This window comes from Narcine bancroftii, chromosome 3 (genome assembly GCF_036971445.1).
Source record: "Narcine bancroftii isolate sNarBan1 chromosome 3, sNarBan1.hap1, whole genome shotgun sequence".
Lineage (NCBI taxonomy): Eukaryota > Metazoa > Chordata > Chondrichthyes > Torpediniformes > Narcinidae > Narcine > Narcine bancroftii.
The window spans coordinates 355,418,208-355,433,435 of record NC_091471.1 but is presented as its reverse complement, the minus strand read 5'-3'; the positions used below and the strand labels follow the sequence as shown (position 1 = coordinate 355,433,435).

Here is a 15,228-nt window from a genome sequence, read left to right as displayed (position 1 = left end):
ACTCAAAATCCAGAAGGGTGGAAGCAGTCAGGACTTCCATAGTGCTCTATCTTGCTAAGGTCAACAGAAATGTCTTTCCTGCTTTCCTATTCAATAATTATCCCTCAACCAACAGCATGAGTTTTCTCATTGTGGCAAAAGTTGTCTATGGGAGCTGTGACAGATGATGTTATATTTTATATTATGTATAGATATGTTTTTGGAAGATAGATTGTGGGGTTTTAAGTTAGGTTACAAACAGATACAAACACTTCAAAACAGATCTCATTTTAAAATGCAAGAGTTATGCGTAAGGTGGTGCCTACAAGTCTGCAAAGACAATAGACTCCTGTGCTGGAGATTTTCACAACAAGGAGCAAATGGAAGGGCCCATCTCAGGAAACTGATAAGATCTCTCACAATTTTGGGAGTCAGCAAGCAGTTTTGGTGGAGTGTGCTGTTTTAGGAAGATCATGTGGTTTTGCAAGCAGAGAGAGTCAAACAGGTTTTTTTCTCTGAGTGTGACACAGAAAGAAAGAGAGACTGCTAGTTTTCTGCAGTGCCTTTTGGAAGCTTGTTTGAAACCCCATTTTGAAGAGGGGTTATGAGTTCTGAGTTCAGCCTATTCAAACCCCTTGTGCTCCATACAAGAGGAGATGGCTGGCTGTATAATGTTTCGCCTGAGATAAGGAAACAGAGGGGGAATTCTGTGGTGACCTGAAAGAAAGAGGTTATCATCTGGAAAACCCTGATGGGGCAAGTTTCTTCGGTAAGACACTGAAGTGGCTGATTTGTTGTCCAAAGAACAACAAATTTCTCTCTAAAAACTGACAAGAACTTTTCTGAGCAGTAACTATTTGGTTTTTGGATGCCAAAGCCTAGTGAAGATTTGTGAATGTCAAGTTCTGTGCACAGTATGAGAATTGGGTGATACCGGCGAGATGGAGGAGTGAGGGGTGAGGTTGGACTGTGAGTCAGGGAACTTTTCTGAACTTATATACATATTGCATACACATGCGCTTGGAGTTGGAGGGGGGTTGGGTTAGGTTGTTGGTGATAGATTGAAGTTTGATCTTGTTTTAGCGTTTGAAGAGGGTCGGGAGTGACTTTTGTTTGGATGACCATTTTCTTTGGTGAATTTCTATTGCTGCTGAGTTTTGGGGCCCCCTGGGCCTGTAACAGAGCTTCCTGTTCATTCAGGGGTTTTGGTGCTACCTACATTCCGACTTTCAAAAGGCTACAAATTTAGAGAAAGTTCATGAAGGGTGTTTTGTAAGTGTAGCTCTTGCTTCCTTGAAAAGATAAATTCTCTCGTGTCTTTTCCTTCTGCAAAATTATTATTTAGGAGCATGAAGAACAATTTAAAAAAATTCAAAATCTCGCCACCATAATCAACCAAGGACGAAGAGAAGCTTTACCCGGAGTTCAAGAGTGAATTCTTTTTGGAGTATTTTCTTCAGTTCCTGTAGTAAAATGTTAACTGGCCATTTGTGACTATTTTATTGTTCTTCACCCGTGCAGCTAGTCACCCTGCAGCAGAGGAAAGGTTTCCTGATTGTCCATCCAGATCTGTGTCATCCCTACACTCGAGAGGGCCAAGAGAAGGATCATAGGTTCTCCACCAACAGCTAAAAGCTGTTTGCTCACTCTGTATGCAAAGATTCCAAGTTCCCTGCACCCCCACTACATTTTAACAGTGCAAAACTATATCCTCAAGCTTTGCATCAAATTGTGAAGCAAGTCAATGACAATGACTCTTATGGGAACATTATCAGCATCTTGAGAGCCAACACTCAGAAGTTGGTCTCATTTTCGAACAGTGGAAGCCTGTATCTCACACACAAGCTAATTATCACTAGGGAGGGATTTGCAACATTAAAAAAGCAAAAGCATCTAATTATCTAGGCTAAAGCACAAGATCATTTCACAAAGACTCACCACAGTTCAGAGTGCAGCGATGGCCCTGGAAAGGTGTCTGGGTCTGCAGAAGCGGGCACGCTTCTGCAGATGGGCAACTGGCAGGTTCACACAGGGAGCTGGGGCTTGATTCCCATTCAGACCTTATCAAGGCAGGTATGGAAACCTGGAGAAAGTGTTTGTGGGGTCGTACCTCCAATCAGAGAGGATGCGCTCCCACCTCTCTAGCCAAATCTCACCTGTAAAGCAAAGATGTACGAGATCCCTCTCTCCACCCCAGTGAGCTGTGGACACAGTGTATTCAAGGTTAAAACCGATGGATCTGTGGAACACGAAAGTAATCGAGGGGAGTTGGGATAGAGAGAGAAGGTTGATCAGCCACAATCTTATAAAAGGTTTGAACCCTGGTTGTCTAATTTGTATTGGTTCTAAGGCTGCCTTCATCCAAAGATGTGGACTCATATTTCATTGCCCACACCCTATCCGACACAAATGGCTCCTTGCCCTGCCCTTCCACCAATTGGCCTCAGCTACTGTGAATGGGTGGGTGTACCCTGATCTCTGCCAGCTTCAGCATCTGTGAAGGTATCCATCTACAATGTGTGTGATGGTATCAGTCGTGGCACTGACCAGTCACCAGCAGTTCACAGAGAATGTTCTCTCATCCTCAATGGTTCATTTATTACAATGAACATCTATCCATCTGTACCATGGGGAAGTATAGGGAGAGGTTGAGCAGGATGAGGCTCTATTCCTTGGAGCACATGGGGATGAAGGATGATCTCAGAGGTGTACAAAAGCATGAGAGGACTAGATGGTTTCGTGCAGAGTAGGGGGAAACAGTAAACAGAAGATGTAGGTTTAAGATGAGGAGGGAGAGATTTGTCAGGAACCTGAGGGGTAACTTTTTGATACAGAGAATTGTGGGTGTATCGAACGGGCTGCTACAGGAAGCAATTCAGCCAGATGCCATGGTAACGTTTAACCCTTTGGACTCCATGTGCCCATTTTTAGGGACTACCAACAAGTGCATGTACTCCGTGTCCCCTTTCTCCGGGACTAATTTTATACCTAATCACCATCTGGTTCATACTGGTGTTCATACTGTAGTTTACCCATGGACCCAGTCTGGAATATATATTATGAAAGGTTAAAAATGGCTAGAGTCCAAAGGGTTAAGAAAACAATTGGACAGATACTTGTATAGGATGGATTTAAAGGGTTTGGGCCAAACTTGGGGAGGGGGGGAGGGAACACTAGTTGGTGTGGCATTTTGTTCAGCATGATGAAATTAGGCCGAAGGGCCTTTTTCCATGTGGATTACACATATATGTTGGGACCTATGACATACAAATCAATCAATCGAATGAAGACAAAATTGTAGTTACACAGGATGGAGACAGGCCCTTTGGCCCATTTGAGTCTGTACCAACCATCCAGCTTGCATCTACACTCATCCCAAAACTCCCTCTAGATTCTACCTTCACCACCCCCGGGAGTTGGGGAGTGGTGAAATATAGAGTGACTAATTATTCTACCAGCCACAGGAAGCCGACACGGTCATTGGGAGGGCATGCAAAGTTCACTAACAGGAACAAGGGACCACTGGACCTGGGAGGTAGCAACTCTACCAACTGTGTGCAAGAGATCTAAGCGTCAGCCGTGCCCATCAGGTCACACACAGGCCCAGAGCTGGAAGGTTGAGGGTTGTGGACACCGGAGGAAGGAAATGAGCGAAGAGAGGGCAGCACAGCAGGGGCCTTCTGCTTTCCCAGGTGGATGCCAAGAACCTTTCAGGGTTACATTGAAGAGCTGCAGGTGTCCTCCAATGCCCCAAGCCTTCACTTCAAAAGGAACCAGAAATGCTCCTTGCATTGGACCTTGTGCTAATTAGCTCCTCTGTTTCTGCAAGGAAGTTACTTCTCATCCACACCTCTGTCTCCACACTCCCCTCTGTACCCCAGCCTCATGCACACTGGACCTGGGGTTGGCCTGAAGCAGGACCATTTCCACTCAGGTCTAATATCGTCAGCTGTGTGCATAACTGACTCAACTGCTGGCTGAACTCAACACAACTCACCCCCTAACGTCTGCTGAGCACAAGTAGCTAGCATTAGGTTGATAATTGCTCACCTACTGGCTATTTAAGACTTCACTCAGGTCAATGCACCGATGCCTTCCACGTTCCTGCTCTCTACTTCCCATTGAGGAACTGTGTTCTCACAGCCCTCAGGGATGCCTCAGATTTAACCCATGAAGTACCAGAGTGCTTCTCCCTGTGCCGAGAACAATGGGGCAACCACTGGCTGACTTCTGGGAACTGCGCTTCAACCAATCACCTGGCTTTAGCAAAAGTGGTCCCCTCCCCCAAAATAGCAGCAAATCAACTGATCAATCATCAATAAATTAATCCATCGCAGAAAGAGAGTAAAGGGAAAGAACTACAGTGGAAAATTCAAGTTTTCCCACCTGTGAATAAAACAAGGGGTTAATCTGCCACTTTTATTTTAACTGCTCCAATCAAATTTGTGTGTGATATTTACCTGCTGGGAGAACTGGACAACATGACAATAACATTTAGAGCGCTCTTGAACTTGGAGTTTAAGGTGAAACCAGGATGTCTTGTGATGCCACAGCAGCCCCTTGTTGACATTCACAAGCAGTTTCAGGGCTTTGACAAAATAACAAAAGAATTGCAGTTGCAGGAAATCTGAAATAAAAGCTTAAAATGTTGGAAACACTCCCCAGATCAGTCAGCATCTCTGCAGAGAGATTTCCTTCACCAGAATCAGGAAAAATTCAACCCTTTGTCTATTTCTTGTCACCACCACCTCTCTTCTTCATCCACCTTAGGCACAAGTGGCAACGAGTAAAACAGGGCGATGTTGTTCTAAGTCAGTCATCAGTAACTTACTTGTGGCCATCATGAAGGCAAATTTCGAGCTCAGCTATTTCCTCTTCACTAAAGTTCTCATCCCATCCCCCACACTCCCCCATCCCACCCCCCACACTCCCCATTGTGGTGAAGCAAGCAGACCACACAAACAAAACTTCCCTGCTCAGACAACCACAATTTGTAAAAAGTACAGACATTTCCAAACACTCCCTCGTATATCCATTGCTCACACAACTTCCAATCCCATCCCCACACACTCCCTCATCCCATCCCCCACACTCCCCCATCCCCACACACTCCCACATTCCCCATCCCGTCCCCCCACATTCTCCATCCCATCCCCCCACACTCCCCATCCCCCCACACTCCCCATCCCCCCACACTCCCCATCCCCCCACACTCCCCATCCCATCCCCACACACTCCATCATCCCATCCCCCCACACAGCCCATCCCATCCCCTCACACTTCCTCATCCCATCCCCACACTCCCCCATCCCATCCTCACACACTTCCTCATCCCATCCCCAAACACTTCCCCATCCCATCCCCACACACTCCCCCATCCCATCCCCACACACTCCCCTATCCCATCCCCATACACTCCCCCATCCCATCCCCACACACTCCCCTATCCCATCCCCATACACTCCCCCATCCCATCCCCACACAGACTCCCACACAGACTCCCACACACTCCATCCTCACTCAGACCTCCCCATACCCCAGCCTCACACACACTACCCCATATCTTCCATCCTAGCCTTGGTATTTCTGTCACTGCACAAGACATTGCCCCTGTGCCCTGCATACAGGCTGGGATGCGTGTCCCTGCATTCTCTCCTGAGGGAATATAGATTAATAAATTTGAATATCAAAATTATCATTCAGTGACAATATCAGATTCTTTCATTAAACACTTTCGCTTAGCCCAAAGAGACAAGTTTCGCCAGCACTTGGATCTCAGTTTGTACAATACTATATAAAACAGAGGAACACATTCCTCTTACCTTGAACCCAATGTCTCCTTTCTTGCAGCAGAGACAGGCAAGCATGAGGAAGATGAAGGTGAAGAGTCCAGAGAAGGACACTGCTACCACTGCCAATGAAGAGGACCATGTGAGCTCAGTGATGGGTGTCCCGTCTAGAGAAAGAGAGAACTGCCTTCAGTTACCTTGTCAAACCAAACAACAGTTGCTAGTCACACAGAAGTGCTTTCAAGTCTTGAACAGTTAACAGTCCAGCTGATACACAAGAGATTTACACAGTTCACAAGCAAGTTCTTACCCTGAACATCAGACACTATTTTGTGTTCTTTATAAAAAACTCTCACGGTTGGAGCAGTGGAACTATAGAATACTCCAGAACAGAAACAGGCCCTTCAGCCCATTGAGTCAATGCCAAATTATCTTTCTGCCTAGTCCTATTGAGCTGCACCCGGAGCAAAGCCCTCTGTACCTCTCCCATCCATGTACTTGTCCAAATTTTTCCTAAATGTCAAAATCGAGCTTGTATTCACCACTTCAGCTGGCAGTTCATTCCACACTCTCTGCATGAAGAAGTAAAATGTTCTCTTTAAGCATTTCACCTTTCACGCTTAACCCTTCAGTTCTTGTCTCACCTCACCTCAGTGGAAAAAAGCCTGCTTGCATTTATTCTATCTATACCCCTCAATTTTATATAGCAGTGTTGTTAAGTTCCACTCAATACCAACATCAATTTAATTGAAACATTCATTTCTCCACTGAATTTCTGCAATGAACTTCTACCATCAGAACACAGTGGGCTTGCTTTTTCAACACCCTATATGGGCAGGGCAGTTATTTTATCTGGAAGTGCTCAGGAAGTTAAAAGCAACGAGAGAGAAACGCAACTTGTATTTTAGGTCAATAACTTTTCTTCGGAAAACTTCCACATGGTCTCACTTTGTACATTTGTCCACCAAAATTTAAAGATATGATGAAGACATCCAGTTCTACATGCACTGTTCTCATTGCAATCCTGACATCCATGTTTAATGCGTAATGAAAATTTATTGTCATATACATAAGTACAATGTACAGATACAGCAACATTCTGACTTGTTACAACCACAAAGATGCGTAAGACACACCAACCACTATAGTTTACATTGCCACCGTATGCGAAGTCTGAAAAAAAAAGACAATAAATATAAAAGGATATGAAAACAAAAATATTCACAGGTGCAGTTAATACAAGGAAAGAATGGTGACATTTCAGTGGTACAAACAATGTTAAAATTAAATTTAAATTAGATGTTCACCACAGAAACATGCCCTTCACCCCTATGAGCCTGTGCTGCCCACAAATACACCAATCGACTAACAACCCCATACGTTTTGAAGGGTGGGAGGAAGCAGGAGCATCTGGGGAAAGCCAAGCAGACACGGGGAGAATGTCCAAACTCCTTACAGACAGCACCGTGTTCGAACCGGGTCGCTGGCGCTAACCATTATGCTAACTGCTACATCATCTGTGCTGCCCATGGTTTCTTTGGTGGTCCTGGAGTAGTTGATATGGGAGGTGTAATATGGGAAGGTTCAACATCCTGACAGCTGGTGGTAGAGGTGCTGGACTTAAAGCCTCTGTGCCTTTTATCTGAAGGCAGCAGTGAGAAGAGGTTGACAGGGCGATGGGGTTCCTTCGGCCCACGATGTTGTGCTGACCGATAGAAACCTACTTTAACAATCTAAACCATTCCCCCCCCCCCCCCCCATATGTATATTCCTCTATTTTTCTTGTATCCAGGTGCCTGTCGAAGAGTCTTAAATGCCCCTGTGGTATCAGCCTCCACCCTGGCAATGCATTCCAGGAACCCACTAATTCTCTGAGTAAAGAAACTTAACCCTGACATCTCCCCTAAACTTTCCTCCCTCACCTTCTATAGATGACCTCTGGTTTTATGACTCTCAATGCAGGAAAACCTTATCTATTTGTTTCTCATAATTTCACAGAGCTCAATTAAGTCACCTCTCATCCTTCTTCGCTCCAAAGAGAAAAGCATGAGCACTAATCAGGGTCAGGAACTGCGTTTAATACTTGCTCTCTTTGGCCCTAAGATGATAAAGCCAACTGGAGCAACCTCTGAGGTGAGCAAACATTGCACTGGCCGCCATCCAAACCTAGAACCATCTGCTCCATGTCATACATCTTCTAAAGGAAAATATAAACAGGAAAAGCTATAAAATGTAATCTTCCACCAACATTAAATACCCATTTTAGTTTGAAGGGCTTGTGGAGATCAAAAGAACTCAAATTAATCCTTTTGACTTTATCATTTAATTTAACATTGCAAATATCATTTTGCTCTGATGTGAGAGCTTAAGTTTAATCATCAGTTGGCTGTCTATTTTCCACCCTCCCCCCACCAAATCAGGGGGCCTGGTTGACATAGCTGTTAGCACAATGCTATTACAGTGCCAGCAACCAGGGCTGGGGTTCAAATCTGACGCTGTCTGTTGGAGTTTGTATGTTCTCCCCATGTCTATGTGGGTTTCCTCCAGTTTCCTCTCACCCTTCAAACACGTACCAGTTGTGTAGGTCAAGTAAAAACACAATGCTGGAGAAACTCCTTGATATACCAAAGGTAAGAAAAATAGATAACTGATGTTTCGGCCTTGACCCCTTCATCAAGGTATGGAAAAATGTCAGCAGGTGTCCGAACGAAAGAGTAGAGGGGGAGATGTGGTCGCAAAGACAGGAGGTGATAGGTGGAGAAGGGAGGGAGGGGACAGCAGCGATCAAGGGGAGGAAGGCAGACTAAGGGAATAGAGAGGGAAGGGGGGAGAAAGAGAACTGGAAAGGGGAAGGGGAGTGGGGGAAGAGGAGAGCAGGTTAGCAGAACCCAGAAAAATTAATGTTAATGCCATTTGGCTGGAGAGTACCAGACAGAAAATTAGGCATTCTTCCTCCAATTTACAGGTTGTCTTGGTGGGACAGTACATAAGAACATAAGGGTCTGTAAGTCAGTTGGGTATATTTGGGCGACACAGACTTGTGGGCTGAGAGGGCCTGTTTCCGTGCTGTATGTCTAAATATTTCTTTTTAATTGTCAATGGTGGGACTGTGGATTAGCATGTTCATCTGGAGTTGCACAGAGCCAGATTTCTCCGCTGACCTATGACCTGGATCATCTTAACTGGCAGTGCCCAGCAATAGTACAGGAGTTTGACAGGAACTGCTGGCTCCTTCCTGTCCTGAGGTCGAAGGCCATGTGTGGGGAAACAGATGAAAGCCAGTGCAGCTGACGTCCAACACAGCCCTAGTACACATCTGCTGCCACTTGTTTAGGGTTCGTGCATTGCTTCCAACAATGGAGAATAAAAACAATAGGGGGAGGCACATTGCCCCCTGAAGGCTTCCAATGGGAAGAGAGAACCAAATCTTACCAGCTGGCTGAGGGGTGATCTCATGAAGCATTTTACCACTCTGGGCTTGTACCTGCTGATATTTAGGAGGGGGGGTTCTCATATAAATCTGCAGAATATTGGAAGGGCTGGATAGAGTGGGTGTGGAGAAAATGCTTCCAGTAGTGGGAGGGTCTTGGACCAGAGGGCAGAGCCTCTGAACCAAAGGACGTCTCTTCAGAACAGAGACCGAGGAGAAATTAATTCAGTGAGAGGGTGGTGAATCTCAGATTTCAGATTTATCGTCAGAGTACATACATCGCATCACATGCAACCCTGAGATTCATTTTCCTGCAGGTCAGGCAGAATTCACCACTTACTGTCAGTGCAAAAAAAAACTGTACTCTATGTACACATGTAAACAAATAAAGAAATGTATTGACTGTGCATTACAGAGAAGAATGAAAATACTGAATTTGTTGCCACAGATAGGCAAATTTAAAGAAGAGGTTGATAGGTTCCTGATTGGTTCAAGTGTCAAAGGTTATGGTGAGAAGGCAGGAGAATGGGGCTGAAATGAAAAATACATCAAGCCAAGATCTGAATGATGGAGGAGACTTAATGGGCTGAATGGCCTAATGCTGATGGTCTTATGATTTGAGAGCAACATGGATAAAGCAAATGCTCACAGTCTTTTCCTCAAGGCAGACAACTCCCCTCCTTTTCCCTAGTACACCCCCGGTCACCACTTCTTCTCACTGCTAGATTTGGGCAGAAGGTACAGAAGACTGACAACCCCAGGTTCAAGAACAATTTCTTTCCAACACCTATCAGGCTCTTGAACCTCCCCTTGTCACACTAATTAGGGATTGATTTGACACCACAAAAGGACTGTACGCACTATTGTCACCCACTTTTTAATCTTGCTCTGGGGTAACTATATTTATTATCTATCTTTTGCATTTATCATCTCTTAAATTTAACAATTTATATTTTTGTAATTTTTATATTCCTTTTGAATATAAGGAAGCAAGAAATAATTTTGGAGCACATATACATTGTTCTTATGTGTATGACAATAAACGTTATTAAAACTTAAAATATCTTCCCAATACAACTAGTCTCACTTTTTCAGACATCACATACAACCCTGAGATTCTTTTCCTACAGGTGAGGCAGATTTATTGGCAGTCCAAAAAAAAACTGTACACAGTGTATACAGTACATGTAAACAAATGAAGTACTGACCTCGTAAAAATACCATTGCAGGCTGACTATAAATAGGTTAAAGATGCTATGCATGGACATCCTTCCTTTCAACCTTTTCCATTAAAAATACAATTTCCCATATTTATAATAAAAGGCGCCATTGTCAATGTGCCCTCCCTCAGTAGAGGGCTGCAATGCCATCAATGGCCAGGAGGGTGTCATTCTTCTTTGGCTTGGCTTCGCGGACGAAGATTTAAGGAGGGGGTAAATGTCCACGTCAGCTGCAGGCTCGTTTGTGGCTGACAAGTCCGATGCGGGATAGGCAGACACGGTTGCAGCGGTTGCAGGGGAAAATTGGTGGGTTGGGGTTGGGTGTTGGGTTTTTCCTCCTTTGCCTTTTGTCAGTGAGGTGGGCTCTGCGGTCTTCTTCAAAGGAGGATGCTGCCCGCCAAACTGTGAGGCACCAAGATGCACGGTTTGAGGCGATATCAGCCCACTGGCGGTGGTCAATGTGGCAGGCACCAAGAGATTTCTTTAGGTAGTCCTTGTACCTTTTCTTTGGTGCACCTCTGTCACGGTGGCCAGTGGAGAGCTCGCCATATAACAGGATCTTGGGAAGGCGATGGTCCTCCATTCTGGAGACGTGACCCACCCAGCGCAGCTGGATCTTCAGCAGCGTGGACTCGATGCTGTCGACCCCTGCCATCTCGAGTACTTCGACGTTAGGGATGAAAGTGCTCCAATGAATGTTGAGGATGGAGCGGAGACAACGCTGGTGGAAGCGTTCTAGGAGCCGTAGGTGATGCCGGTAGAGGACCCATGATTCGGAGCCGAACAGGTGTGTGGGTATGACAATGGCTCTGTATACGCTTATCTTTGTGAGGTTTTTCAGTTGGTTGTTTTTCCAGACTCTTTTGTGTAGTCTTCCAAAGGCGCTATTTGCCTTGGCGAGTCTGTTGTCTATCTCATTGTCGATCCTTGCATCTGATGAAATGGTGCAGCCGAGATAGGTAAACTGGTTGACCGTTTTGAGTTTTGTGTGCCCGATGGAGATGTGGGGGGGCTGGTAGTCATGGTGGGGAGCTGGCTGATGGAGGACCTCAGTTTTCTTCAGGCTGACTTCCAGGCCAAACATTTTGGCAGTTTCCGAAAAACAGGACGTCAAGCGCTGAAGAGCTGGCTCTGAATGGGCAACTAAAGCGGCATCGTCTGCAAAGAGTAGTTCACGGACACGTTGCTCTTGTGTCTTGGTGTGAGCTTGCAGGCGCCTCAGATGGAAGAGACTGCCATCCGCGCGGTACCGGATGTAAACAGCGTCTTCATTGTTGAGGTCTTTTATGGCTTGGTTCAGCATCATGCTGAAGAAGATTGAAAAGAGGGTTGGTGCGAGAACACAGCCTTGCTTCACGCCATTGTTAATGGAGAAGGGTTCAGAGAGCTCATTGCTGTATCTGACCCGACCTTGTTGGTTTTCGTGCAGTTGGATAATCATGTTGAGGAACTTTGGGGGGCATCCGATGCGTTCTAGTATTTGCCAAAGCCCTTTCCTGCTCACGGTGTCGAAGGCTTTGGTGAGGTCAACAAAGGTGATGTAGAGTCCTTTGTTTTGTTCTCTGCACTTTTCTTGGAGCTGTCTGAGGGCAAAGACCATGTCAGTAGTTCCTCTGTACACTGCAAGGTTGCACATCTGCTTCACAATCGACTGGAGTGGAGCAGTAGCAAAGTGGTTAAGTTATTGGACCAGCATCCAGAATCACAATTTCAAAACCAGCCACAGCAACTGGGGAATATGAATTTAATTAAAAAACTTGCCTGACCATGAAACTTACAAATTATTGTAAAATCCCTGCTGGCTCAATAATATTCTTCAGGAAAGAAAATCTGCCTTAGTTGGTCTGGTCAATATTCCACTTGAACACAAAGGCACAAGAGATTGTAACAATTAGAGCTTTAACAACATTGCAAAATTGCTCAATTACATTTTGCACTGCATCAACACTGTAGTGCAAACATTGCACACTGTTACTGAACAGAGAGGGGATAATATATTACAGTAAAAGACTTGGCATCCAGCACCTATAGGGATTGGTAGATGCTCGATAAGTGAATTTGCCAGTTGCTTGAGATTGCGTGTTGCATGGATCTGCAAACTAACCACGAGGGGGCACCAATTTTAAACATTTGTATCTTTTACCCATTTATTTTCTGTGATTCTTTTTGTCAGTTGAGGCTGCCGGTTGCTAGAATTCTGGTTAACAGGGATTTTACTGCATAGCATATTTGTATTTATAACAAAGAGAAACCAGAAGCAATATACTTATTACTTTTCAATGAACGCCTGCAAATTAATAGTCTTTCACTCAGCTTCTCTTGATTGTTACCACAGTTGAATTTAACATAGGACATAACAGTACAGGCCCTTTGGTCCACAATGTTGCTCTGACCTATGAAAACCTACTCCACTACAATCTAATCCTTCCCTACACATTCATTACCCTCTATTGCCTATCTAAGAATCTTTTGAATGTCCCTAGTGTACCAGCCTCCACCACCATCCAACCTTGGCAATGCATTCCAGGCACACACCACTCTCTGAATAAAACAAAACTACTTCTGACATCTCCTTTAAACTTTTCTCCACTCACCTTAAACAGATGTCCTCTGATATTTGTTAATATTGCCCCAGAAAATAGGTGCTGGGTGTCCACCCTACCTCAGACCCTCATAATCTTTTACACCTCTATTAAGTCACCTCTCATGCTTTGTCACTCCAAAGAGAAAAGGCCTAGCCCTGTCATCCTTGCTTCAAAGGACATTGTCCCCAATCCAAGTTACATCCCTAGTAAATCTCCTCAGCACCCTTTTAATCGTTTAAGAAAATGTGATGAAATATTAAAACCATGCCAATCATTCAACAAACCACTCCCATTCAATGGGAACTAATATCTCTCCCATCTCACAAACTTCACTTTGGTGATACCTGGGCACTGTTTGCTCAGATTTAATGGCGTCTGTCTGAAGATGAAGCATGAATTTATACATTACGCTGTAATTTTGCAAATGTAATTTTTGTGACCCACTTACTTTCTCCATAAGGGATCTTAACAACCAAATGTGTTTGAGATCATACCCAGCCTAGGAAGTAGTATTAAGACAAGTCAACTTTATTATCATCTGAGAGCACAAGTGCAATCCGATGAAACAGCATTCTCTGGTCCTTCATTCAAAACACGCAGACACACAACGTACATACAGTCAAACAATACACAGGACAAGTATTCTTCTACCTTTTAATTGTGATATACAGCAGGGTAACAGGCCATTTCAGCCTTTTCCATTAAAAATACAATTTCCCATATTTATAAAAAAAGACGCCATTGTCAATGTGCCCTCCCTCAGTAGAGGGCTGCAATGCCATCAATGGCCAGGAGGGTGTCATTACAGCAAGACAAATTGGCATTGATTACACACTGCAAGGTTGCACATCTGCTTCACAATCGACTGGAGTGGAGCAGTAGCAAAGTGGTTAAGTTATTGGACCAGCATCCAGAATCACAATTTCAAAACCAGCCACAGCAACTGGGGAATATGAATTTAATTAAAAAGCTTGCCTGACCATGAAACTTACATGCTGCCAAATTAACCTACTTGTGGGCTGAAGTGGCCTGTTACTGTTTTGTATGTCTAAATTAAAAGGTTGGCCACTCTGGTACAAATAATAAATGAATATTGTTTCAAAAATATAAGAATCTCGGATGGTTAATCTGAACAGTTCTGATGTGGTATCAATAATTCACAAAAAAAAAAAGTCACTGTAAATGTGTGGAAAAGAAAAAGTGTATATCATGGCTATTGTGATTTATGGTGTGAAAAATAAAAAATTAAAAAAAAAAAAAAAAAAAAAAAAATTCACAAAAAGCTGAGAAGTGAAACAATCAGGCTTTTAACAGCAAAGACAGGAACACTATCAAACAACCATCCACCTCCTTGACTGATCAGAGCAAAAGGGGCAACCTGAAAGGGGAGACAAGTAGCCAGTCGATAGCAGTATCGTGTAACAGTCATTTACCCCAAGTTCCTTTGGTCGTTCAGAATTCTCACTGACCGAGGGAAGAAGCTGTTCCTCAGCCTGGTGGTGCTGGCTCCAATACTCTTGCATCTCTTTCCCGACAGGAGAAGCTGAAAGATGGTGTGTGCAGAGTAGAAGGGGTTTTGCACGTCCTCTTCAGTCAACGACTCTGGTAGATAAAGTCAATGGTGGGAGGGGCGGGTGTGAGACTTTAGTGATTCTGCCACCCTTGTGTCTGTGGATTGACCCCCGATCCATTTCTCTGCAGTGACCCCCGATCCATTTCTCTGTGATACAGCTGGACAGGACACTCTCGATGGAGCTTCTGTAGAAGGGATTAAGGATCCTCAACCTTTCTTGCCAACTCACCCATTGTTATATGAAGCAAAACTTTGATTTGTGTGCTACCCAGGCAAGTCAACCTCTACACAGTACTGCAAGTAGTAAAAAATAAAACATGGTGCCACACTAAAACAAGAGTGTTGGGTAGTGTTTTAGAGAGAAGTGCAGTTAAACAGTGCAGTGATGGGAGGTCAATTCAAAAATCTGTTAAGAGCTGGAAAGAAATGGTCCTTGAATCTGGGGGCGTAAGTATTTAAACTCATGATTCTTCTGCCAGACAGGAGGTGGGAGAAGAGAGTGTATCCGTGCTGGGCTAGGTCTTATCATCTGATGATTGGTGTCTCAAGGCAGTGGGAGGTGAAGGGGGAGTGGATGGAGGGAAGGCAGCTCCATATGATGGTCTGAGCTACCCTCACCACACTTCAATTCCTTTTCCTCCACCTCTCACTG

At 44.5% G+C, this 15,228-nt stretch overlaps 1 protein-coding gene across 5 annotated transcripts in view; it reads right to left on the bottom strand.

The window, feature by feature from the left end:
* Positions 1 to 12,279, bottom strand: part of aatkb (apoptosis-associated tyrosine kinase b) — an 88,261-nt gene extending 75,982 nt beyond the window's left edge. For all 5 annotated transcript variants that reach the window (XR_011354854.1, XR_011354855.1, XR_011354856.1 and 2 more), the window contains exons 1-2: positions 12,197 to 12,279; positions 5,802 to 5,935 (exon numbers count right to left, since the gene is read on the bottom strand). Coding sequence is in view for 1 of the 5 variants with exons in the window: in XM_069929948.1 (XP_069786049.1) it covers positions 5,802 to 5,846 (45 nt within the window). In the remaining 4 variants the exon portion in view is untranslated. The remainder of the gene's footprint in view (positions 1 to 5,801; positions 5,936 to 12,196) is intronic.
* Positions 12,280 to 15,228: the final 2,949 nt, after the last annotated feature.